Genomic DNA, 25,039 nt, shown 5'->3' with positions numbered 1-25,039 from the left:
GAGCTTAGCGCGACTGGAAACCTCGGTGAAGCGTGACTGCAATGGCGCTGGGCCGAAGGAGGAGGTGACTGCTGCTCCATTTGGACTTGGGAAGGCTTCGCGGAAGCGCTAGTAGCAATGCCTAAGCGAGTGGCTTGCCTTCTGACATTGGGTTCGACAGATAAAGATGCGACTCGATGTCGCCCCCAGATTGCCGTTCGCGGAGCAGCGCTGAATAGGTCTTCTATTATGGTAGGGTATTTTATAAAAGTATGGTGCGATTGTGCTAGCTACAAATGTTTAGACCCGGTTCTAAAATTTGACAACGTTGTGTAAGTTTTCAACCCTTCAGGTTCTTTACCATCACTACATGAAACTCTGAATGACCCGTGGACGTTCTTATGAAATATTTATATGCAGCAGTTTCTGGGTTGAACCTTGAATTAAACGATGAACTGAAGTTTGATTAACCATACACCTGTATATTGTTGCTGCTTTCTTGATAGCTAACTTCATGTGTGCTCCATGCCAGAAGGCCGTCGCGTTGCAAACACTACTAAGTACAAGTTTGCCCTTAGCTTTATCACGACCAAAACTTCATCGAATTAATCCAACCGTTCTAGTTGCTCTATTACCGTAGCTATACGAAATCCTGACAATTTTACATTCAGGAAGTAAAGTTATTGTGCTCCTGCCCAAATTCTGTCTAAGCGACGGCGTGGCTCGTTTTGAAATATAACTCCATCGTAACTCGTTGTTTTACCAGCACAACGGTCCTTGCGTCAATGGTATTGGATCTCGTTGCGATAGCCTGTAGCTTAGGCTTGGATAATCATTGCAATTGCGCTGCCCAGATGAAGTCAATCGAGTTTCACTCATGCATCGAGTCGCTTTCTCAATGATTATTATTACCTTGAATTAGCGGGCTTGCTGTAATCAGCGGGCAAAATAAGTGAAGAGCAATCTTGTGACTGGCTCAGCAGACATGGCACGAGCCGGCCATTGAAAGTTCAGGGTGGCTGTCAGTAATTTCACCCACTAGGTTTTTTAACGGATACGTTTCAAATAGCGTTTAACCCACGTACCTTTGGATAACATTTGTTGTTTTTGGGTGGATGTCAAGACCACAGGCAACATTCACCTGTGTTATTTAGATGTAAACAGTGTATTCATGATAAAGGAAGGATCTTTACGATGCTATCATTTCCAATCGTTAAGCCTTCGAATAAGTTCAAAGAAGGAATACCACCCAACAGGGCGGGGTTATCAAAGTGTTCTCATGACGCCTGGGCGCGGAGGCACAAGTCTAGCGCCGTCGACTGCAACCGCCAGCGAACAAGCTCCCCCGGAACCTGCTCCACCAAGATCCAGCCATGGGTGGAGCGCAGTGATCCGTTTCCCGAACCGACGCCCTAAGCCGAAAGGCCGCGACTCTTCTCCCTCTTAAGCCGCACTCAGCGAGAGGAACAACAACATGACCGCCAGGAACCGACGGGCCACGCCCAACGTGCACTCATCGCCAACAACAGCCCACCCAGCTCAACGCCAGAAAGCAAAGCAGGCAGCAATGCCGCGTGGAGAGAACGACTTCCGACTTCTAAAAAAATCCTGGGTGGACAAGCTTCCTTCTCTCCAGTCATCGAGTTGGTACTGGCACTGTGAAACAAAGTGTGCAACCACAGATTTGCATCGGACATGGCTAGGCAAAAGAAACATTGTCGTTGCTGGAGAGATCCCACTGGCTGTGATAGCCACCATAATGTACCGGGATACGGGCTGTTTTCTCCCATTCATTGCGAAGCGCAAGTCGCTCCTCCTCGGACAACGAAATGTTACCAGCATGCTGGTCGAATTACAAGACTGGATCATTGCTAAACAGCTTCGACAACGCGAGGTTGAACAGCGGTTTATGGCTTTCGACTTCGAAACGAACGAACAGGCACAGCCCTCTGCGCGCGACGTGACCGTGCCTGCTTCGCACACTGTCAGCAGTGGCGTCTCCTACAAGGACGTGGTGAGCGGCTTCTGCGCGACCGAGCGGAAGCCTCACGCAGACGCGACCGGGATGACCGAACTAAATGAACTTTACAAGATCTGCACAGCACCCGCGCAGCCGACAACATCTCTGAGAGCCTTCACTCAGAAGGAGCTTAGAACAATGGACCTGATAATTGGGGGTGAACTGGAAATCCCAGCTGTACCTCCATTTCTCGTCAACGTGCTAAACCAAGCTGACCTGGCCGCATTTGAAAGTGTATTTGAACACCAGTCAGTGTACCAGATATTTTGCGCACATCCAACCGGGTTACTTCCTCCATGGCGACTGCTCTCACAAACGACTTGTAGAGCTGATGACACCGCCGAAAACAGCGGCGGCTGATTTGCAAATCGAAGCGGCCGACTTCATTCGAGCGTTATCCACGATCGTGTACACTGAACCCCAGCGCCTGATTACCTTCGCGTTCCCCAGCTTCGCGTTCCCCAGCAACCAAGCCGCGCAGCGCTGGGTGGGATGGCGAGTTCCCCTCGGCAATGGACGAATCGAGCTTTTCGACTACGCTGAAATGAGGAAACAAGTAGATGAACATGGGCTTCATCCCGTTGTCCGACTCGACAGTTATGAGCTCACGGTGCTAGTGCTACATCGCGAAGTATCAGCGGAGGAGCTGTTCCACCTCCTAGACAATGTCATGGAGGTTCCTATCCTCAATCTGCAGCGAGTTGGCCGAGCACGAGGTGGAACTGACAGCCGAGCCTGGAAGGTGCAGCTCACAGTTCCAATGTGGCCCGTAGCGTTGAAGAAGTATACCCACTGGAAGTGGCTTGATGTGGAATTGACAAATTTCCATCACACCGTTTTCGTAGCTCCGCCATGTACACCTTGCAGAGCTTTCGGGCATGGGCACGCCACTTGCATGCAAACGGAAGATGAAGTTGCGGCATCACGCCGACGGCTGACTTTAGATGTCGCTGCTGCTAGCGTCGGACCGACTACAAAGCTCCAATTGTTCAAACCAGTGCAGCCCATACGGGATATGGCGGATTTCCTCAGAGCATGAAGTCTGCTCACTACCGAGCCAACAACCATAGAGGCAGAGGAAGAAACTAAGGTTGAACAGTATTGTGCTGAGAATGACCCTACAAAGTGCGAGGATATCGATGATATGGATATTGACGAGGTGCCGAACGCTTCCACCGCTGACGAAACTCCGGACGAAAGCCGGGTGCATGAAGATATTCCCGTCGACCTGCGGAAGAGAGCCAAGCCGGAGTCAGAACATGAGCAAGACGAGCCCCTCTCCCCGGCAAAAGGAAAACGCACTCGTGCTCCATCAATCCACGAACATGCTGGGGCGTCCCAAGGGGGCGACGCCACTCGCGAGGATGGGGGACAACTAAACGCTGAGAAGCGTGTGGAGCAGATACACACAACGGCGACAGTCCCAACTCCAGAGGCCAGGCGACTCCTACCCTGTCATCGGTCGACCCGCAGAGCCAAAAAAAACTGCTGCGTACAAAATCGGCAGGAGATGGGAACCCCGGCGAACAGCTACCCGAAATGGAGGAGGGACAGAAGCGTACTCTCACACAGACCCCAATCTTCGACTGTTATGGCGCCAGCTTGGACAGCGCAAATGTGGAGATGAAAGAGCCCGGGGAGAAGATAATCGATGAATCAACACCAGAAGGGCCAATTGAAGTGGTAAGCGTGGCGGACTGGCTGGCATTGCTGGGTAGCGCAGCTACTGACGTCCCGCCCAATGGTCAGTGCGGATGGAACGCATGGTATGCAGCAATTACGAATTTATGGGGAGATGTATTGGTGCTCAACGAGGAAGAAACACTGCTCTCTTCGTCATACAAGACGCGAGCAATGACATTTATGCTAGCAAGACTGCAATGGGCAGCTGAACTAGATGAATTTGATGTGGACGACCTGTACAAGGCGCTCACTAACACGTCGATTGACTCCTGCTCCATGGATCAGAAGCTCTTGGCAATAGCGTCGGCTCTTTCGCGGGTGCGAAATTACTCAGTCAACTGCGAGGCCCCTCTTTCGGATTGGGTACGCACCGTTCAGCTCCAGGCCATGGCCACGTATCTAAGAGAACCGCTCTTTGTGATTGACGAGCTCGAAACGGGGCAGACATTTGTACACTGTCATGCCTACGCCAAAGCTAAACCTACCCATGGAGGCAACTACGAACAATCCAAGACCTTTTTGCTGGACAAGGCGTCGGCACAAAGCCTGTTTAGTGCCATGAGAGCAGCAAGCGTACCGCCGACAGTGTTGATCCTGAGGCATCAGGCAACCGGAAATCACTTCAACGCGGTGACGTACCCTCCAGAACGCTATGAATAAGACACGGCGGATTTGGACGCAATGACGGAAAGAAGAAATCGAGTAGTTAGTGAGCACGGGTTCAGTCCTCTAGACTCAGAACCGTTTGACGAGGCCGACTTAGCTAGGCGAGCGCTAGCGTGTGTCGACATGCTCCAACAACGCGCCAGACACGTCGACAGTGACTGCAGGCCTTTAGCCTTGGAGGCGCAAACCCAGTCAGCAAAGGCACCTACCTGGGGCCCCGACGCAGAAGGCTACGAAACCGCGTATCAGGAGTATCAGCAGTGGAGAACGGAAGATCGCACAAGGTGGGGTCTTCCCCAGCAAATTCGATCGGTCCACGCACTACGCAAACTTGGAAACTACTGCAGCACTGATATACAGGCAGGGGGATCACTCATACAGACACTAACAACTCCGGAAGTACTCCTGTACCAGTGGCCACGTGAAACGTTGATCCAGTGGGAAAACATGAAGCATGTGAACTGCAGCGACTTCACGTGCTGAGACGAAGTGAAACATTGGTCCCTTCCTCGGCACTTTATACGTTTTGTGTGGAGTGGCTCCAAGCTTCAGCCACAGAGCTTTCCGAGGTAAATATTCACGTGGCTGGTGATACGGCTAAGTGGGAACGACTATGCAGGCGTAAAAATCGGAGCTAGAATCGCTCCAAGCCGGCGGACATTGGCAAAGAGGAATGGTATTTACTTCACCTTATTCTGCGAAGTCTGGTGGCTTGGAACGTCGAGGAAGCAGGCTCTGCTTTCGAAGCATGCCGGCGAACACTGTACTGGAGCGAAAACCGGGTACAAGAGTTGTGTCAGCAAGCACGAGCGAGTGGAGATTGGACGGGACTGAAAGAGCTGCAACAGGATCCACCGCAAATACTGAAACTTAACTGTGAAGGTATTGGCAAGGAAAGCGTGCGGGGATCCGAGGTCCCAGCGCCCTCAGACGCCTTTGCGGTCCTAAAAGGCCCAGGGGGCCGCAGAATCTTATCTTGTCAAGTGCTGGTGGCGAAGGGGAGATCCAAACATGCACGCGGGTTGCCGGTGAGTCGAGAGGGTCTTTATGCGATCGCTAGCAACAGACCCCGACGGACACCAGTTGCACCCGCTGCATTACATTCCAACACACCGCATAAATTTTATACTGTACTTAACAAGCAAGACAAGGCGAGCTCAATGGAACAACAATTTCTCGATCATGAAGAGCGGCTCAGTCAAAGGCGTCATACCAATAACATCCTGCAAGCACGAAAGGGGACCGAGCAAGGGAAGAGTGCAGCCTTGCATCGAGACGCAGTGACACTTGGCCTACTGACGCTCAATGTTAGTGGATGGGCGGGTGACTTCACTAAATTACCTATCTGGTTCCAAGGGCTTCGTGAACGACATGACTACGGTGGTGCTTATTCAAGAAACACACTTGACGGCAGCGGAGTGCGAGAAGGCGGGGATAATGTACAAGTCCGCGTGGGGCTTTAAGAATGAGGCAGCACAACCGTCTTTATTATGGGCAGCGACGGACGAGCGGCGCGGTGGTGTCACCATCGTGGTCAACCCGTACGGTAGTGTAAGAGAGCTGAAACCTTGGGGACGGGAGCTATGGTCCCAGCACTTACTCATGGCCACGTGCATCATACGAGACACGAAAGTGCTCCTGGTCAATGTGTACGCGCCGAGCACGGGAAAGCCAAGGAGACAATTTTTCAAGCAGATTGCAAAACTAAAGTTGCCGGAAGATGTACCCATTCTAGTGGGGGGGGTGATTTCAACTGTTTTACGGACCCAGAGCTGGATCGTGCTGGTGGAGGTTCTTCGGTAGAAGGAGGTGCCAAAATTCTGATGGATTGGGCCATGCCCAAGCGCTTAATGATCCCGATGGAGTGGCGAAAACCGGGTACGATTAATGCCACTACAACCAAGTGCTTTGCCGCCCAAAACCACACATATCGGTACCCGTACAAATCTGTCATTGCATTCAGCAGGATTGTTCGTTGGTACCTCTCGACAGCCTTACCAACCTGGGTCAGCCACGTAGAGGTCGTATCGATCACGGCGCCACTTAAAACGGGCCACAAGGGACCTCCAGGATCCAGCCGCAACGAAGCGAATATGTGATCAGGCCTCCGTTTACCCTGCTCCGCATTTTTCTGCTGCGGCTAGTGGAAGTCTAATACGGAACCGATTGAAAGATTTCGAGGAACCAATTTCAACAGACCTACCACCAGAGCAAACTACTCGAATGTGGGACGAATTCAAGACAGGCTTTGGGGCAGAACTGCAAAAAGTGAAAAGAGATTGTCGTCGGAGGACCAATCGAGGGTTCAAGCAGCAGATCAAGCGGCTCAATGCGCAGCTTCTCGCCATCGATCAGGGGTCGGAGGGTGGCAACGATGAGGCAGGCAGCGCTCTTGGAGCAGATCAATGCCGTATCTACCCGACGAAGAGCACTACGAATGGTTCGACTGGCGACGAAGCATGTGCAACGCACAACCAGAGATGTCAAATCCTTTTTTGCCAGAGTGTCTACGAAGTATGGAGATAGTACAGTCCCACTACTGGATCACGGGATTGCGGACACGAAATTAGGGCCCGAAGACCAAGCCAACATTTTGGCTGAAAACTGGCATCCAATCCTTAATCGACAAGCGAGATGCACCGAACAGCTTGAAGTGTCCATCTCTGAGATCAGCAAAAACTGGGGCACAGCACAAATCGAATGGCTAGATGATGATGTCACGGAGTTTGAAGTCCAGAGCGCATTAGCGCGCAGCAAAAGAGGGAAAGCGGCTGGACCGGATCGATTAGGCAACTCCTTCTACAGAGACTTTGCCGAAGAACTGACTCCGATTCTCGCTAAACTTTTCCGTTCGTGGTTCCAGAGCGGACATTACCCTGAGTCGTTCAAAGCAGCCTATAAATTTTGTATCGCGAAGAAACCAAGAGCCACCAATCCGCTACACTTAAGACCTATCGCGTTGCTAAACACCGACTACAAAGTCTTCACGAAAAATTTATCCCATCGAATGCGTGGTTGTATCGCAGATCTGGTACACCCAACGCAATTCGGATTTGTGCCTGGAAGATCGATTCATACTGCCATTGACTTACTGGAGGCCGCGAAAGTGGCAGCATCCAATCTACCAGGATGTGCCCAGGCGCTGTTGCTGGATTTCGAAAAAGCTTACGACTCCCTGGACCGAAAGTTCCTGCTTGCAGTGCTGAGGAAAAAAGGTGTACCCCAACGCATGTTGACAATGATCCAAAACTTACATACGGGTACGTCTGCAATGTTCCTAGCTAATGGTCGGGCATCGAGACCAATCGCTATCACAAGTGAAATCCGCCAAGGCTGCCCTTTAGCGCCATTGCTGTTCATCATAGCGGTGGACGTCCTGTATGACATGCTGGAGGCAAGCGAAGCGTTCTCGGTAATCAGACTTTTGGGGGCGTATGGAGCTACTGACCTCAAAGTTGTAGGCTACGCAGATGACACAGCCATTTACGTGGACGACGCACGTGCGCAACCGGTAGTGCTTGCAGTAGTCAACCAATTCTCGCAGCTCTCAGGGCTACGGGTCGATATCGAGAAGTCGGTCGCTTTCCCAGCAAGTTTACAAGCCGATGAGTCGGAGATTGACTGAGCGCAGCAGGCAAGACACTTCGCGGTACCGGCGACAAGTGGTTCCGATTTACTGCAACCAGCCCCACAAGAACAGACTTAGTAAATGCACGACGCGAAGCACGCCTAGCATGCACCAACGCGGAAGGGGTGACTACTCGTTGGGTGACTGGGGAGCTCGAATGTGACCTGACTGCCATTTTATATGGACCTGTGGCAAGAATTGAACGAGCGCTAGGCGCAGATAAGGGTGAATTCATTGCCGAGGGCGTCATGGACACGAATGTCTTCGATTTACCGTGGTCAGCGCGGTCAGGGGGACCCCATTCGATACGAAGAGCCTTCAACTTATTATCCGACAAAGACTCAAAGGTTGGCGATGTGATAAGCTACACTTGGATTCAGCAGGGTGTAGTGAAGTGGCGCGCAGAACGGATTGAATACCCGATGTCGTCCAAGCAAGCGCATCAATTCAGGCAGCTGGTATTGCTGATAATGACAACTTATCCTGGTATTTTAGTCGCCGGAGCCGGAAATAGTGCAAGTGCTCGGGAAGGTAGTGCGCGACTACGAGGTCACAGGCCGCGACCTCTCGTTCAAGTCGGTGTGGTGCAAGCTCAAGGGCAAGGGGTGGTCGCGGAAGCCGCCTCCACGGCGCAGTCTCGACGACCGCTACTTCTACATTCGACCAGGCGAGAGCTCAAGCGGGACGGAAGGCGTTCATTTCTTCCGAGGCGAGGAGGCAGTACTGGAATACTACGCAAATGGTATGTTTCAAAGGGCTTTTATTGTTATTGATGTTATTTTAAACTATCGTTGCGTACTGTGTGTAGCGCTTCGGGATGGCTCTCGTGCTCCAGCAGCAATTGCACCGCCACCCACTCCTCCCCGCGCCGCTCCTGGTGACGCGCAACTTGCCGCTGCAGCTGAAGTCGTGCGCTTGAACTACCTCGCTGACATCGAAAGGGCCGAGGCGTGAGCCCAATCTGCCACGAACGCTGCAAGTCGAGTCCCTACTGCAGCTCAAGGTGCTGCAACCCGTGCTGCTGCAACTCAAGCGGCAACACAGTCGGATGTTTCTCAAGCTGAGACGCAAGCGCGTGAGCGCGAAGTCGTCACAACTCCAACAATCCCACCGCTCACACGCACTCGTCGCCGCCTCGACCTCGCCGCCCAACGCCACTGCTGGCAACGTCACCTCATGTCCAGGATTCAGATGCGTCCATGTTCGACGACGCGCCGTCGGACGACACCGTGATCCCCGACAACGAGCCCGTCGAGTCTGTGTACATACCCAGTGATCATGAACATGATAAGCTGTCTCTTATACTGTCCCTTATGCTGCATTGCATGCTGAATGTTATGATGGATACTATACTGAATATTATGGTGAATGTTATGCTGCATTCTGCTTTTTACTGCTGCTTTACTGTAGACGATCACGGTGACGACGAAGAAGCTGAAGCTGGTGCACTCGGCAATGAGCTACTGACCGACAGCACGGACGCGTTGAATGTTGTGACGGATGGAGATAGCGTGCCCCAGTTTGGTTCCATGGATTCTGGCGATGAAGCAGAGAAGGATGATGTCGAGACTGGCGAGTACGGGTCAGACGAAGACGTGGACGCTTGGTGCGTCCCTGATGACGTCGTCGACGATTCCGAGCAGACCGAGCAAGAGATCGCAGCGGAGGTTCTCTTCGCGGAGAACTTTCTGTCGCAGTTTGGTGGGGAGGGCGAAGTGCTGGCAGGTAACCTGAAGAGCGCTGTCTTGCGGGACATGAGTGCGACGGTTTGGGAGGACGTCGTTCAGCCTGACACCTACGACTATCTCATGACGCCTTATGAGCCTGTCAATGATGCCGGAAGCTACCCCGGTCTTCGCCAAGGTTACTCGGGGCCTACGGCTGAGGTGCTTTGAAGGGGCGACCCCCCCCCCCCATCGCTCTATTTTTCTACTTCATGCCCGTCGTGCAGTGGCAGCACATTGCTGCCTGTTCAAACGAGTATCATCGTGAGATGATCCCTCTTCGAGTGGACGAAGCCTATCGCCGCTATCGAGCCAAGCGACGACTCAACGACAAGTTGCCGAAGAAATCACGGCGCGACATCCAACACGAAATGGAAGGTATGAAGCCCATCTTGCCACATGAGCTGGGTCAGTTCATTGGCCTGCTAATTGCAAGAGCTATTGCGCCAAACCGCGAGAAGCTGACCAACCACTGGAAAACCACGGATGAGGGTGCTATCTCGCGTGGGTGCTTCGGGTCAGTGCTGTCACGGGATCGATTCATGGAGATCTCTCGTAATCTACACTTCAACCCCAACAGCGACCCCAGAGCTCAAACCGACCACGCCTGGAAGATACGCAAGGTCGTCGAAGTTCTGCAGCGAACCTTTGCGCGTGGATACGTCGCTCCATCGCACTTGGCGTTTGATGAAGCAGTGCTACCAAGCCGATCTTCGTTCAACAAGATGCGCGTCTACCTGAAGGACAAGCCCCACAAGTGGGGCACCAAGCGCTTCATGCTCTGCAGTGCAGTTACAGCGTACTGCATTCGGTACGAATTTTTTTGGTTATGTCATTTTATTACATTGCATTATGCAGTTTAATCTTACAAATATATCTTGTTTAAACTGAATATCGACAGGTTTGAGATCTACTGCGGAAAAAAGCAGCACGCGAGTGATGCCCACAAGACCGACATGAAGTCTGGGCCAGCGGCGGTCGTGCGAAATCTGCTGGAAGTGTTTGGACCAGACTAAAAAAGAAGCAGGGTATGAGGCTGGTCATGGTTGACCGCTTCTATACATCGGTGGCCTTAGCGATTCAGCTCCTGCTCATGGGGTTCGACTGTGTCCGCACGATAATGACAAACCGACTCGGCTACTGCAAGGAGGTGATCGAAAAGAAGAAGACGCGCCCGGAGGACATTGCGCGAGGCTCATTCAAAATTGCTAAGTCCAAGCTGGTTCCAAACATGGCTGCCATCAGCTGGTGGGACTTGTGTCATGTGCATTTCCTGTGCACCGGTGGCAGTCATGATCTCGATCGTGTTGCACGGCAGGACGGCGCGACGCAGGTGGAGGTGCCTTGCCCCGGCGTTATCAAAGACTACCACGCCTTCATGGGGGGCGTGGATGTCCAGGACCAGCTGCGCCTGCAGCGCTACTCACTGCAGCGAGCCCTCCGCTTCAAGAAGTACTACACGGCGCTCGTCCTCGGCCTTATCGATTTGGCCATCGTGAATGGCTAGATAGTTCACAAGACGTATCCCAAGAACAAGTCGTCCCGCCCGCTCACGCATGTGAAGTAAATGAAGAAGCTGCACTTGCAGCTGTGCAATCTCGACGCCACGGACATGTACGAGAGCAACACGTTCGGCACGCAGCGCCGTCCGGAGACCCCCGCGTACGAACCCATTCTTTCTGGCGGAGGCCAGACGTCCCCTCATACTGCTCGCCAAGTCGATGAGTGGCGCAACGCAGATACCCAAGCGAAGAGGCGACAGCGTGCTCGTAAGGTGTGTTCGGCGCTGCGTACGGGTACACAGCGAGCCTCGACGACTACGTACTTCTGCGGCGACTGCAATGACACCGGCCCGATCTTCCTCTGCATGCGAGCCCGTCGCAAAGTGCGTGAAGTGGTGATGACTTGCTGGGATATTTGGCACAAGGAGTGGTCAAACGGAAAGCTGATTCCGGTTGACAACGCGAGAAATATTCGAGTGGGACGCAAGCCAAGATCAACTCCTAAACCGTAAAGTGGAAACTCGGTATTGCGAAGTAGGATTTCGCTGTTGCTCGGGAGCCCGGAAAAGGCAACAAAAGTCGCAAAATGCCGGGCCGGAGCTGCTTACAGAGCTGAACGCAATGAAGAGAAAGATAATCCGTGAGGATCCCAGAATATTGAGAGGATGGAAACCAACCGAAACCCCGCTAGAGTGGTTTCCGCAAGTATTTCAAGCTGCGTCTCCAAGCTAGAGGCAACCGCGGTAACCACTCGTCTTCACGGCATCGTCAAGCAACATGGGCCCCAGCACGACCTCACTCTCAGATTATCCAGCTTCACCACAAGCACCGACACTCACCTGACCACTCAAGCGAACGCCATGAAGTCATTCGCGGGTCACTTGGTAACCGGGTTGATTTTGGCGGCGGCATTGCCGTCCGTCAATGCCGAAGGGTACGTTGTGTTTGACGATTCGAAATGCGCCGACCCGGCCTCCGTGACCATGTTCCCTGACTCTGGGTCGTGTCCTGCTGAGTGTACCCTCTCTGGTGATGGGGTCTATATTGAACAAGTTTGCACATCCGACTACTTCACGCTCGCCTCGTCGACCTTTGCCAAGGCCCCCTATTTGGTGGCCGAGTATTACGCCGACTCGAGCTGCACGACCAAACAGGGCTTTCAAGCTTTCTCAGCGGACGGGAAGTGCCACGTTGTGACTGACTACAGCGTCAAAGCGACCCTGAACAGCGATGGATCGGGCGTTTTGCAGACGTACGACGACTTCCAGTGCAAGGAGAGTTTGGATGATGCGAATGCGCTGACAAAGGATGCGCTCACTGCGCATTCCTGTACGGGATACATCAAATATTATGCCTTCAACGCTGCCACGACGACTGCCACTGGCACTGGCACGTCGGCAGCGGTTCCGTTGCTGATATCTTCTGCTGTGGCTGCCTTCCTTGGAGGTCTTGCCGCTGTGCTTCTTTGAGCCGGCATCGACAAAGCGTGCGTGTATGGCGAGCCGCTTGATTGAATAGCGGTAGGGCCAACCTGGACGTACGTACTTTGCCCACCACAGTGATCTCATCAAAGGCCCTGTGTGCATTCATTACCCAGTTCATCAGGGACCCGCATCACGTAGGTTCGCGCTTAGGCTTTCATAACAACAAAATTCAAAATTACACTTTGCGATTGCAACACACAGAGTGCGCCCAATTATTATGGGCACTGCCCATAATTGCCGCAGGTCAAAAATTTTGTACATGTATTTTAGTCCAGGTTTTAGTCCAGCTGCATAAACCTGCGTCGTCATTAGTGGATCTGCTCCACTCGGACTCGCGTCTCCTCGACGATGCTGCGGCGCACGGCCAAGCCCCTGGCGGGCTCGCACCTGGTGCGCTCGCTGTCCCTAAGCGCCCTGTCAATTGGCGCCGTGTCCGTGGGCGTGGGGGCCGTGGCGCTGTACGTGGACGCGCCCATGGCGGACCTGGGCGACGGTCGCTACGACGGCGGACGTCGGCCCGAGGTCTTCCCCGAGTGGCTGCACGACGTGGCGCGCGTGCCCATCTTCGGCGCCGCGACGCTGACCGCCAAAATCTACCTGCAGCTGCTGAACCGCACGAAGGTCGAGGGCGCGGAACACTTGATCCAGCAGCTGGAGCAGCGGCCCAAGGGCACGGCCGTCATTACGGTGTCCAACCACTCGGCCACGGTGGACGACCCGGCGGTGTTCGCCAAGTAAGACAGGTGCATACACGCAAGTCGGGAGTACGATGGACGGCTGATGTGGTTATTGTGTTGGTGTGCAGCATGATGCCGTGGAGGTACGCGTGGCCGTGGAACGGGCGCTGGAGTCTGGCGAGGTGAGAGTGGAGCGCGTATTCTGGTGGTGCGGGTGAGAAGGAGGCACTAGCTAACTTTGATTGAGTGACTATTGCAGCCAGGAGTACTGCTACACGAAGGGAAAACTGCTGTCGACGGTGTTCTTCGGCGCCAAGACGCTACCTGTGAAGCGAGGAGCTGGCGTCGACCACCAGGTGCGAAGGGCGTTGCAACATTGCCTGTACTATCACATCCTTACGTAGTGTGGATGCATGACACTGACTGTCTGCAGATGATTCAAGCTATCTTTGACAAGGTGCAGGAGGGCGCCTGGGTGCACATTTTTCCCGAGGGCAAGATCGTTCAGCACGAAGGTAAGAGAGGGCCCAACTTCCTGCTTCGTTGTTGCGAAACCAACATTGTCTTTATTGTATGCTGATGACGTTTGCTGTGAATCTCCTGCTTGTGATGTGTAGCGCTCGGTGGCCGACCGAGTCCTCGTCGAGAGGAGATCGGACGTTTGAAGTGGGGCGTGGGCAAGCTCATCGCTCGTGCCACAACCCGGCCGATTGTCGTGCCCATCTACCACTACAACATGGAGCAGCTCATGCCGCAGGACGAGAAGAACCGCCTCATCAGCGTCTTCCCCATGACGAACCTCGACTTGGGCGTGATCGTCGGCGAGCCGCTGTCCTTCGACGACCTCTTCGAGCGGTACACGGACGGACGCGTGGTCGGGGACTCGCCCTGGGAGACGCAGGAGCGCGAGAAGGCGCTGTACTCGGCCATCACGCGGAGAATAGAGGACGCGCTGCTGGCCCTCGAGAAGAAGACGCACCACAAAAAGCAGCAACAATAGACCAGCCAGTCAGTCCGCCAGCAGTGCTGTAGCAACGACGAGGGTTTCAACCGAAAACTTCAGGAAGGGACCGAGTCCAGCAACGCCGCGCAACTCAAGAGCCGCCCGCCTTGCCAATCACAGATCAAGGCACTAGAGGAGCTCTTCAACTTGCAAGGTAGACCCACATCTTCTTCAGCTGTTGTAAAACTCATGCAGCTAAAAAATAATGCGAAAAGTAGAAAAATAAGAGTCAAGCTGACGAGCTCACAAGACGCAGTCTTTTCGGTTCAATAACGTCATCACCTTCCATTGGCCAAAATCCAGTCTCTAAACCCGCTCATTGGCTGAAAAACGGGATGCGATATATATCCGCGCGACCGTCAAAGGGGGATTTCGCTCGCATAAACTACATACCAAGCAGACGCCATCGCCATGAGCTCCGCCGCGCCGTTCGAGCTGTCCATCGACACGCTGGACGCGTGGTGCGAGAAGCTGCTGGGCTGCAACCCGCTGACGGAGAACGAGGTGCTGCAGCTGTGCGCCAAGGCCAAGGAGGTGCTCGTGCAGGAGTCCAACGTGCAGCCCGTGCGCTGCCCCGTGACGGTCTGCGGCGACGTGCACGGCCAGTTCCACGACCTCATGGAGCTCTTCCGCATCGGCGGCCACGCGCCCGACACCAACTATCTATTTATGGGCGACTACGTGGACCGCGGCTACTACTCGGTCGAGACGGTGACGCTGCTCGTGTGCCTCAAGGTGCGCTACAAGGACCGCGTCTTCATCCTGCGCGGCAACCACGAGAGCCGCCAGATCACGCAGGTCTACGGCTTCTACGACGAGTGCCTGCGCAAGTACGGCAGCCCCAACGTGTGGCGCTACTTCACGGACGTGTTCGACTACCTGCCGCTCACGGCCGTGGTCGAGAACCAGATCTTCTGCCTGCACGGCGGCCTGTCGCCCTCCATCGACACGCTCGACTACATCCGCGGCTTCGACCGCCTGCAGGAGGTGCCCCACGAGGGCGCCATGTGCGACCTGCTTTGGTCCGACCCGGACGACCGCTCCGGCTGGGGCATCTCGCCCAGAGGCGCGGGCTACACGTTCGGCCAGGACATCTCGGACCAGTTCAACCACGCCAACGGCCTCACGCTCATCGCGCGGGCGCACCAGCTCGTCATGGAAGGCTACAACTGGTCGCACAAGTGCAACGTCGTGACCATCTTCAGCGCGCCCAACTACTGCTACCGCTGCGGCAACGAGGCCGCCATCATGGAGGTGGACGAGCAGATGCAGTACACATTGTACGTGGCGGTAGAGCTGAAAAAGTGGTGTTGTACAGAGGAGCTACTGACGTAATGTTTTCCATTGTTTTGTGTGTTGTGCACAGCTTGCAGTTCGACCCGGCACCGCGTCGTGGAGAGCCGCACGTGTCGCGCCGGACGCCCGACTATTTTTTGTAGTCGACAGGCAGCACCGAGACCCGCTCTGCACGACTGGACCATGCTTGTTACGTCTTGCCACTTCATCTTGTCGGCAGCTCTGCTTCACTAAACCCAGCACAAATACCAGGCACAACCAAGGTAGGAATAAAGTTAGCTTTTATTACCGATGGTGTCGGCGTTGGGTATTCTACTGGTTGTTTACTGTTCGGGTGAAGAAACTACGATGCCAGACTGTAGTTGCGGACTTTCTTGCGCTCATTGACCATCTCAGTTCGCTTGGATTGCAGCTGCTTGAGTTTCTTCACGGCTGAGCGCTGGCTGCTTGTTTCTCGGTCACTCAGACGCGTACCTGTCGAACCACCAGCTGCAGCAGACGCTGCAAACGTTGCAAGACTAGCACGCGACCCAGCAACAGGAGCTCGTTTACCAGAGAGCATCAGCATCTCCTTGGCTTGCTGGAGTTTTAGCCGTGCATCCGTGACCTTCGTGCTGGAGGTGCCACCGATGGTTGCGTTGGAGTCTTCAGTTCCTGCCGAATCCCGTCGGTCTGCTGCCTGAAACAGCTTTGCAAGTAGGGACTTATCCGCGCTTCGCACAGAACTTGATCGAGACGGCGCTCCTTCCCCACTCCTTGCCTCAACTCGATCCTCATCCGCTGCAGAAACGTCAGCTTCAGCGTCGCTATCCTCCGCAATCGTGGGAGGGACTGGTCGACTTGTTCTGCGAGGCTTGGCCGACTGGCCTCGTACACTTAAGCGTTTGTTCCGTGCCAGAGCCAACAATTGCTCATCTAGATCGTTCTTGCTTGTGGTACTCGAACCATCCCCACCTTCAGACGCAGAGCGTATCGATGTAGATCGAGACGCGCCGCGTGCTGGCCCGGGGTCCAGTGTCTTCATCATCGATAACGTGCTCGAACGTCGCCTTCCCGACTCAATCTCCGAGTGTTCATCTTTTCCGCGCGATATTCGGTCTCCTGGTGTTCCTGCTCCTTCGTTGTGACCAGACCCTTGTGACTCTCGCTCTTGCTGAAATTGCACGTTCACTTTTACCATGCGGCGAAGCTCTTTTTTGAGCGTTTTGTTGTGGACTCGGGCTTCTTCCAACGACTGGGTAAGTTCGGCAATCATGTTCTCGTAGTCCTTCTTGCCAGCAAACTCCACCCGGGGTGTCGACGACCTCGACCCCGCATCTCCAGACCCACTCCGGCGCAGATCAGCACGAAGTTGGTTGCTAAGCTCCATGAGTTGGCTTCGTTCTCTGACTAAACGATCGATGTCACTGTTTGCTGCTTTGAGCTTCCGCTTGAGATCTATCACTTGGGCTTCCAGAGCGACCCGTCCACTCTGCATTTCAGGTTCTGCAGACCGCATCCCGTCCAGCTCTTGAACGCGACTTTCCAACTCGACAATTTGCTTGGTTTTAGCTTCGATAGACCGTTGCGCTTCGGAGAGCTCCCGCTTGCAGCTCTCAAGTTGAAGCAAGGTGCTCTTGTCGTTGCCAGAGACTTCGTTCAAGCGTGATTCGAGCGCTACACAGCGCTCCTGGGCTTCCAGCAGTTGTGCCGCAAGTTTAGACGCGCTTCGACTTCCACTAGCTTGTCCGGGGGATGCCTCCATTTCGTCAGCTTGCTGAGCAAGCGACTCCTTCATCTGCCGAATTAAATCACGCAGCTTGGCGTTTTCCATCTCCAAAGAGGTGGCATTATCCGCTGCACCAGCTCGTGACCGCAACTGTGGGCTATCTGTAAGCATCGGCGATACGCCCGGGACAGGTGAAAGTGTTCCTGGATCATCACTCCACAGAGGTGATGGAGCTACAGGCACCGAGTTCGAAGAATTCCTTACGTCCCCGCTTCGCCTCAAGTACTGCGACCCGAACGATTCGGTGATACGAGCGCTAGACTTTAACGCTGATAGCTCAGAACGAAGCCGCTGCACTTCGTTCTCAGCGTGAAGCAGTCGTTCTTCGACCGCCTCCTTCTCATTGAGCAGACGGTCTTTCACTTGTTGTAATTCGCGGAGCCGCAGCTCGTGCCGCTCATCAAGCTCTTGTTGCTGATCTTGCCAACGATTTTCCCAGCGTAAATTGACTGCCACAAGGTCTCGCTGCAGGTCTTCCTGCTTCTCCACGCTTTCCAGCAGCTCTTGTCGCTGCGCCTTATCTTTCTCTTTCAATAGGGCAATTTGGCGTTGGCAATCCTGCAGTCTTTCCTGGAGTACCTGCGTCTCTCGATCCCCTGCTCGAAGCTGCTGCTGCAGATCACTCGCTGCGCGATGCTGTTCGTCTTCAAGATCCTGTAGTGAGCTCTTCACCCGTTCAATCTCGCGCTCCTTTTCCATCAACTTGTCATCTGCATCCCACTTCGCCTGCTTCAACTCACCCTGCAGCGCCTCCACGCGCTCTTCACTCTCACGCAGTCGAGTTGTCAACAATTCAATCTTCGCCTCACCGCGCGCACTTGCCTCCTGGGCTTCACTTTTCTTCCGCTCCATGTGGCGTTGCAGCTCCTCGTCGTACTGCGTCTTCTGCTGCACGAAGGCCTTCTCCACCGAGTGCAGCGACTGCAACAGCTCCGCCATCTTGCTCTCGTACTCATCCAGCAGCTGCTGCTTCACGTCGTTCAGCTTGGCCACTTCGCCCTCCAGCTCGCCCACTTTCGTATCCTTCGCCGCGCGCACATCCGCGAGCGTCCACTCCAGCGACTTGATCTCCTTGTCATTCTCCTGCAGCATTTGCTGCAGATTTTCGTTCTTGGTCTTGATCTCGTCCGCCCTGGCTCGCTGCGCGTCCGCCTCCCTGGCCAGCGCCTTGTTCTTGAGCTCCAGGTCCCTCACTTTGGCCTGCAGTTCGTCGCTCGCACGCTTGAACTCGGCCTCGCGCTGCCTCATGACGTCGTCGAACGTGACCGTGAGCTCCCTCCTCTGGGTCTCCACGTCCTCGTCCTTCTCCCTCAGCTGCCGCTCGACGCTGCGCCTCTGCGTCTCCATGGCGTCCTGCTGGCGCCTCAGCTCGTCGTCGAACTTCCACCTGGCGCCCTCCATCTGCGCCCTCGCATCCTTGAGCTTCTGCTGGTACTGGGCCTCCTGCTCGTCCGCGCGTTGCTTGGCCCTCTGCAGCTCCGCCAGCAGCTCGGCCTCGCGAGCGCGCAGCTCGCTGAGCTCGGCCTCGCGGTCGCGCAGCACGGTCTTGAGCGACGCGAAGTTGGCGTCGTACAGCGCCAGCTCCTCGTCGCGGCCCTCCAGCAGCTTGAGGTTGTACTTGAAGTCCTCCTGCAGCTTGCCCAGCTTCTGCTTGGCGGCGCCCGCGGCCGTCTCCTGCAATGCAACGGCAAAGGCAAAGGATTAGTCAGGGATGTGAATGTATCAATGGAGGGGGCTCTTGGGCGCGCACCTTGTCGCGCAGCAGCGCCTCCAGCGTGCGGATGCGGTACTCGTTGATGTCGTGCAGCTCCTTCTCCTTCTCCAGGATGAGCGACCGGATGTTGCCGGGCCCCACGCGCGCCGCCAGCGACGGCGACAGCCCCGCGTCCGACTCCATGGGCGGCGGTTGTGTTGCTTTGGCCGATAAGACCCTGTTTTGCTGTAATTGGGAGTGTAAAAACGAGTTGTCACTTCAACCACGGTAAGTAATTTATTCCTTGAGGATTGTTTTTTATTCTCTATCTCATATCTCATAATTGGCAGCGATGTAAGCTGACTAAGATCTCGAAATCAACTCGTTAGCGTCTCGTTTGTAGTCCCTGGGACCCATGGGTCCGTCTCGCACAAGACATTGGATCCGATGATCTTCCACGATTCGAGCGCTTTCGTTACAGCGGGGAACTCGCTTTGGAATTTGGTGAGAAGCAGCTCGCTCACGATTTCGTGGCCTTCCGCAGTGAAGTGCAAGCCGTCCCAGAGTAGCGGATTGCGAGTCGACTCGGGCATGGCGTTGAAGTGCGAGTACAAGTCCAGCACGGGGATGCCGATGTCGTTGGCAGTCTCGACGCACGCACGAGCATAAATCCCCGACCTGGCGTTGGATCGATCCACTACCCCCTTCCACTTGCCCGACTCTTCTTCGGCATGTTTGCGTCTGTTTTCGTCATCGACGTGCGGTGGTGTGACCAGAAGGATGTCGGCGCTGGGGAGGAGTGCTTGAAATTTGCGCACGATTGTCGCCAGATTCTCCTTGTAGGATTCGACCGGGACGTGCTTCTCTGATCTGCTTCCGTTAAGCAAGACGGCGTCGTTTGTGCCGAACCAGATCGTGACGAGCGTTGGGGTGTACGTGTAGGTTTTGATCTCGTCCTCTACGACCGGAGTTGCGTACTTGAGCAGCCATCTAGTAGGCAAGGTAAAGTAAACGATAACGTGAGTTTCAGGGCAACAAAGTCGGTTGTTTTGTGACTGTGTACCTTGTGTTGTAGCCCGAAAGTCCGTGCGCGACGACGTCGGCCGAGCGTGACACCTTGTTCTGCAGCACCGGGATGTAGCCGCCCCTCGCTGGGTCAATGCCTTGCTCGGTGATCGAGTCACCGAGGAAGAAGAATAGTGGTTTGGGGGCAAAGTCGGAGGTTGTTTCGTTCTCGGGGGCTATCACAGTCTCGTTGTCTGCAGTGTGGATGTTTCTGTCAGCTTGCTGGGTGTTTGCTTCTTGGGTCTCTGTCTGCTGAGTGTCGTACTGCTGTGTCAGGATCAGTGAGATAGTGAGGACCGCTGCAACCGCTAGAACGGCGGTCAGTACAATATACGCCTTGTGCTTTTTCTTGAGACCCCCACGACGTTCATCGCCCTGGATCGGACTGGGGTCGACGCACTCGGTGACTTTCATCTGAGATGTCTTGTGTTGGTTGTGAGCTTGGGTGGCTGGAGGAAGAACGAAAACTGAGTCTACGCTGGCATGGTAGCAGAGAGCTGACAGTCTCAAACGAAGAGCTCGCGGGTTGAGATACGCCACACAAGATTAGGATCTTAATCTTATCGGAATGATCGAGTGCATTGCAATGTATAGGATAGCTGACCTAAGTAAAGCTTTTGTTGAGACATTGCTCTGCGTGGACAGCAGATAACTATATGCAGAAGACCAGTACTTAGGTACTATAGAAAAGGGAGCACAGGGCAATTGTTGCTATGGATAGCATATTGCGATTTTATGTTAGTTAGGCATGTCAAGGCGAAGATCTTTGTCGTCGAAATTAGAACAAACTTACACCAAAATGCTGCCCCTCATGCCGATCCGCCGATCCATTGATGTTACTAGCGAGGGTTTTGTAGCAAGGTTTCCTTTGAATACAAGTCACAGATCTCACGTTTATATGTTTTTCTACTTCGAAGTAGTTGACAAATCAACCCAAGCTAGCACACAGTGCTTTTGAACGTCGTTAGGGTGCGATGGCTACCGCCAATTAATTGCAAGCATGACGAACGAGACACATAGAATGCTTTAAAGAACTAACTATAGTACCAAGCAAAACCAGTAGTTAGTCTCGAGTTGCACAATCCCAATTTCGTCAGAGTGTTTTGGTGCAATGAACAGAGCTAGCATGGGCGATAATTGACATGGCACGAGATCCGTTAATGGCAACCAGATTCAAAACAAAGATCCACCTCTCTCCATACCTGTTCATGCTTGGATTCCAAGCCGTGCATTAATGACTCAAGCCAACAGTAGATAAAAATTGGAGAACGTAGATTATCTCTTGCCTGAGCGCATGGCGCACTAACGTTCACAATACAGTAGAAGAAAAGTAAAATTGAAGCAGCTGATACAAACGCTAACGTGAGGCCTACCTACATTCCTTCAATGAATCCTTCGAGTCTTGCGATGGCAACCCGAAAGAGTGGGCCAAAGAATTCCTTCCACTCTTGGTATGGGATATACTTGTCGGTATCGATTGAGTCAGAAGTAGGTATCACAATATCGTCTCCCCCACGAAATTGATTCCAGGAACACCCAAGAAACTGGCATAGATTGCGATGTTCCCAGCGGTAGAACTGGTTCGGGAAAATCTCCACCACGTCAGCCCCGGGGCGAGTCCACATCTCGTGCACCATACTGTCGCTGTACATACCAATGACGACGTCACTGTCCACCATAGCGCGCATCTGGTCGTGAATAGACATGTTGTCGAAATCCAAAGATTGAAACTCGCACACACCGACCTTGTAAGCGTCTTTGTAGTCGTTGCGCATTCCATCCAGGATTTCCCCTTCGTTTTGCCACACGCCTCGTTCCCTCTGCGAAATAACGGTGACTAGACATCGCCGAGCTTGGGTCTTCTGGTTTCGTGGACTGACGTCCATGCTCTTTAGCGCCACATCCCGGAAATCCGCAACCATTTTATTGGCGAAGCACGGCTGGTCATCGTACAAATGACTCATCAAGGGCCCGGTGGCTTCAAACAGAGCGATTAGCATGGAATCAAAGCGAATCACATGCTTTGGACCTTGGTCGCCATCAATGACGGGTTTCTCGGGCCCTGGAAGCGCGTGCTGCAGCTCATCGAACGTGCTCGGCAATGGACGATCGAATGTCACAAGTTGCGTCGTCTTCCTGCTCCACCCAACGACGTTCATCATAACCCACGTATCAAAATGCCCACAATTTGCTCGAATGGAGTCTGGTCTTTTCTCAAAACGACCACTGCACGTGGCACGATCGATATGTTGGTCGGCAAATCCGATGGTAGGGGCTGGCAATGACTGCCACCAGCGGCAGAATTCGTCCAGATATTCAGAGCTCCATGCAGCGAATTCTCGCAGCCACAGTACGCTGACGCGGAATTGTACACAAATCTTGTGTCGTCACCCGTCGCATTTTGTGTCCAAGTGTCAACAGCATCGGACGCAGGGGTACCTCGCCATTCCAGGACGAGATTATCCATCGTTGCGGCTTGAAATTCGGCCTCGGCAACACTGTAAACCGTATACGGAGACTTGCTACCAGCGCAAAAGGTTTGTGCTGAGTTGTTCAGACGCTCCAGCAGTCCGTAGTCTCCTACATACAAACAGTGTTCCTCCACTCCCTCTTGTAGCGGTGGCCATCGATGCGGAGGTGAGAGTTGGTCGGGAACCGGGTCGTCTCCCTCTTCGTCGTTGACTAGGTGGTGGATACTGCTTCCTTGTTGACGAGTTCTAGCAGCGAGTAGTTCGCTTTTATTCTCGCTGTGAGTCGCCGATGTCTTGTTGTGAACCACCGCACTGCGTCTGACCTCCGACTCTGAAGAAACCGGCCCGCCATCATTTGCGAAGTTGACGACGAACACCACCGCGCTAAGCGCAATCACGCCGCCCCACAGCCATCCTCTCTTTGACACCGAATCCCTCTTTTTGCGACTCTTGTCGGCGTCGTACACGTCGATGTCGAGGTAGAGCGGAAGCACAGACATCGCCAGATCTTGATGCACCTTCACCGTTAATCCTCGCAGTGTAAATCTCGCAGTGGTGGGTCGCCCGAGCGAGCGTGCCGGGTTCGAAGCGGATGAACGTCCTTTGTCCTCGCCTAGCGAATACTCGAAGCGACGTCGAAGTGGTTAACGGCTCAGTGGTTAACGGCCGATGGGTTCGTTTCCGAAGCTCATTGCGAAGAGAAACAGCACCCAAGAATGCCATAGCTCGGATTCCACCGAGCGGACTCAAGTGCAAGGACAACAGTTAAATCGAGCTGTGTCACAATATTTTCGACTGACAACGACAAACCCTCGACTAAATTGAAAGTTTCATCGAGTACGTGGGTATGGACTAGTGCATGGGCGGCGATTCTGGTCATACTGGGGGTAGCGATATGCGTTTTCCCAGCTGTGAAGATGTGGCTACCGTCTTCCCTCGTACTAGACGCCTAGGCGTTGTATTCGAGGTTGGTCAACAATCCCGAATCTGATCGCACCCTCGAATTGAAGCAATTGCAAAATAGAACGCCTACCCAAGCGTAACACAACTCTTGTTAACGTTAGTAGTTGCCAACAATTCTGCTGCCATTTGGACGAGGTAGTACCTCTGTGCCGACCGCCAGCCATACGAGCGGAAGTCGAGCTCTTGTTTTGTCGTATCATTATACAATCGCCCTCCCGCGACACAAAAGCCCACGCCAAGAATGTCAGCCCAAGAAAAAGCGTAATAGCTACAGTATCGGATTCAAGCGCAGTGTTGCTGGAGAGTACAGCAAGGGTGTCGACGGCTTTGGGTTTGCCGCCCTTGCCGCAAAACTCAAGATACCCTCGCCGTCGATAGTTCGGAAATGGGTTGAGCAGCTGGGCGCCTTAGAGACCACTACCAACCTTCAGGGATTTTAAATTTACTTGAATACAACGCCTACCTTTTGCATCCTTCAGAGTTTCGTAGTTTCACTTGAATATAACGCCTAGGCCTTTTATTCAAATATAACGCCCACTAGGCGTTCTATTTTTTTAGAACGCCTAGGCGTCTAGTACGAGGGAAGACTGGAGATTTTGGAAGGAGCCGAAGGCGCATTTGAAAATGGGGTTCTCGGCGAGGAGAGATCAAGTCAGTTCCTATCATGGACCAAGCTCTCGAAGTCAGCTAGGTGTGTATTATTAGGTGCCTGGTTTTCTTCGCCAAACGGCTCCGTATGCATGCGGCATCCGGTGGCGAGGGTTTTCCCACGCTAGGAATAGTGTAGCGATAGATAGGAGCAGTACCATTCACTCTTTCGAGGTGTGACCAGCAAGCCCACGATTCCCAACGACACCTTCGCAGAAGGTCACGCTAGCGTTTGACGAGCAACATGCAAGCCAGTCCTGAGTCGACGGCCATGGATAGGGCAGTTGCAGTCCATCCGGCGGACGGTTCGCTCCGCTCTAAGTGATCATCCTCCACGTCGAACGGACCGATCGCTGTCACAAGTCCTACTACCGGGTTCGCTCACAATTGAGAAAGGCCCATGCACCTGCTTCGTCGCGCTCACGCTCGTTCCTTCACTACTCCTACTTTTTGGGGCTACTCGCGCTCCCCTAACGAAGCAACGCGAGCGTGTCGAAGAGTGAATCCACACACAGGGCTCCAATTGATGACTTGATCCACGGTGAAGCAACCGCGTCGAGGGAGGCGAACCTCACCATGGCTGGGTACATCATCCCAAGCGAGAACATCTTCTACCGTCTGGCAACCATGGACCAACTTTGGGCTCCGATCGGTGGTTCGATCCACGGTGAAGCAGCCGCGAAGGGAGGCCGATCTCACGAAGGCCGGGTACCTCATCCCAAGCGAGAGCTTTTTCTACCGTCTGGCAAACCACGGACCAACCTGTTGT

General features: G+C 53.8%; 11 protein-coding genes across 11 annotated transcripts; 8 read left to right on the top strand and 3 right to left on the bottom strand.

Annotated features, from left to right (window-relative positions):
- Positions 1–1,453: 1,453 nt before the first annotated feature.
- On the top strand, positions 1,454–3,038 carry PHYSODRAFT_297048 (hypothetical protein; the record flags this gene model as incomplete). Its single annotated transcript, XM_009522348.1, has 2 exons — positions 1,454–2,231; positions 2,326–3,038. 2 exons carry the CDS (start codon positions 1,454–1,456, stop codon positions 3,036–3,038), a joined length of 1,491 nt encoding a protein of 496 aa, XP_009520643.1.
- Positions 3,039–3,538: 500 nt separating this feature from the next.
- Positions 3,539–4,342, top strand: PHYSODRAFT_297047 (hypothetical protein; the record flags this gene model as incomplete). The annotated part of the gene is made up of 1 exon (XM_009522347.1): positions 3,539–4,342. One exon carries the CDS (start codon positions 3,539–3,541, stop codon positions 4,340–4,342), a length of 804 nt encoding a protein of 267 aa, XP_009520642.1.
- Positions 4,343–5,931: 1,589 nt separating this feature from the next.
- On the top strand, positions 5,932–6,447 carry PHYSODRAFT_297046 (hypothetical protein; the record flags this gene model as incomplete). Its single annotated transcript, XM_009522346.1, has 1 exon — positions 5,932–6,447. One exon carries the CDS (start codon positions 5,932–5,934, stop codon positions 6,445–6,447), a length of 516 nt encoding a protein of 171 aa, XP_009520641.1.
- Positions 6,448–8,546: 2,099 nt separating this feature from the next.
- Positions 8,547–8,714, top strand: PHYSODRAFT_407767 (hypothetical protein; the record flags this gene model as incomplete). The annotated part of the gene is made up of 1 exon (XM_009522345.1): positions 8,547–8,714. A coding segment is annotated over one exon (168 nt), but the record flags the coding sequence as incomplete, so codon positions are not given.
- Positions 8,715–9,888: 1,174 nt separating this feature from the next.
- On the top strand, positions 9,889–10,278 carry PHYSODRAFT_407866 (hypothetical protein; the record flags this gene model as incomplete). Its single annotated transcript, XM_009522344.1, has 1 exon — positions 9,889–10,278. A coding segment is annotated over one exon (390 nt), but the record flags the coding sequence as incomplete, so codon positions are not given.
- Positions 10,279–12,062: 1,784 nt separating this feature from the next.
- On the top strand, positions 12,063–12,671 carry PHYSODRAFT_326379 (hypothetical protein; the record flags this gene model as incomplete). The annotated part of the gene is made up of 1 exon (XM_009522343.1): positions 12,063–12,671. One exon carries the CDS (start codon positions 12,063–12,065, stop codon positions 12,669–12,671), a length of 609 nt encoding a protein of 202 aa, XP_009520638.1.
- Positions 12,672–13,034: 363 nt separating this feature from the next.
- PHYSODRAFT_350115 (hypothetical protein) lies at positions 13,035–14,517 on the top strand (the record flags this gene model as incomplete). The annotated part of the gene is made up of 5 exons (XM_009522342.1): positions 13,035–13,420; positions 13,492–13,545; positions 13,623–13,719; positions 13,797–13,878; positions 13,981–14,517. 5 exons carry the CDS (start codon positions 13,035–13,037, stop codon positions 14,361–14,363), a joined length of 1,002 nt encoding a protein of 333 aa, XP_009520637.1. The 3' UTR covers positions 14,364–14,517.
- A 260-nt stretch (positions 14,518–14,777) lies between these two features.
- PHYSODRAFT_297044 (hypothetical protein) lies at positions 14,778–15,805 on the top strand (the record flags this gene model as incomplete). The annotated part of the gene is made up of 3 exons (XM_009522341.1): positions 14,778–15,101; positions 15,456–15,646; positions 15,733–15,805. The coding sequence occupies 3 exons, from the start codon at positions 14,778–14,780 to the stop codon at positions 15,803–15,805; spliced, it is 588 nt and encodes a 195-aa protein (XP_009520636.1).
- A 200-nt stretch (positions 15,806–16,005) lies between these two features.
- PHYSODRAFT_487404 (hypothetical protein) lies at positions 16,006–19,327 on the bottom strand (the record flags this gene model as incomplete). The annotated part of the gene is made up of 5 exons (XM_009522340.1): positions 16,006–16,365; positions 16,537–16,591; positions 16,652–16,711; positions 16,796–19,104; positions 19,181–19,327. The coding sequence occupies 5 exons, from the start codon at positions 19,325–19,327 to the stop codon at positions 16,006–16,008; spliced, it is 2,931 nt and encodes a 976-aa protein (XP_009520635.1).
- Positions 19,328–19,500: 173 nt separating this feature from the next.
- On the bottom strand, positions 19,501–20,817 carry PHYSODRAFT_311857 (hypothetical protein; the record flags this gene model as incomplete). The annotated part of the gene is made up of 3 exons (XM_009522339.1): positions 19,501–20,113; positions 20,187–20,364; positions 20,793–20,817. The coding sequence occupies 3 exons, from the start codon at positions 20,815–20,817 to the stop codon at positions 19,501–19,503; spliced, it is 816 nt and encodes a 271-aa protein (XP_009520634.1).
- Positions 20,818–21,561: 744 nt separating this feature from the next.
- On the bottom strand, positions 21,562–23,159 carry PHYSODRAFT_311861 (hypothetical protein; the record flags this gene model as incomplete). Its single annotated transcript, XM_009522338.1, has 3 exons — positions 21,562–22,324; positions 22,354–22,923; positions 23,035–23,159. The coding sequence occupies 3 exons, from the start codon at positions 23,157–23,159 to the stop codon at positions 21,562–21,564; spliced, it is 1,458 nt and encodes a 485-aa protein (XP_009520633.1).
- Between the last annotated feature and the right edge of the window lie 1,880 nt (positions 23,160–25,039).

This window comes from Phytophthora sojae, assembly GCF_000149755.1.
Source record: "Phytophthora sojae unplaced genomic scaffold PHYSOscaffold_2, whole genome shotgun sequence".
Taxonomy (NCBI): Eukaryota; Oomycota; class Peronosporomycetes; order Peronosporales; family Peronosporaceae; genus Phytophthora; species Phytophthora sojae.
This window is presented reverse-complemented; position numbering and strand designations above follow the sequence as displayed.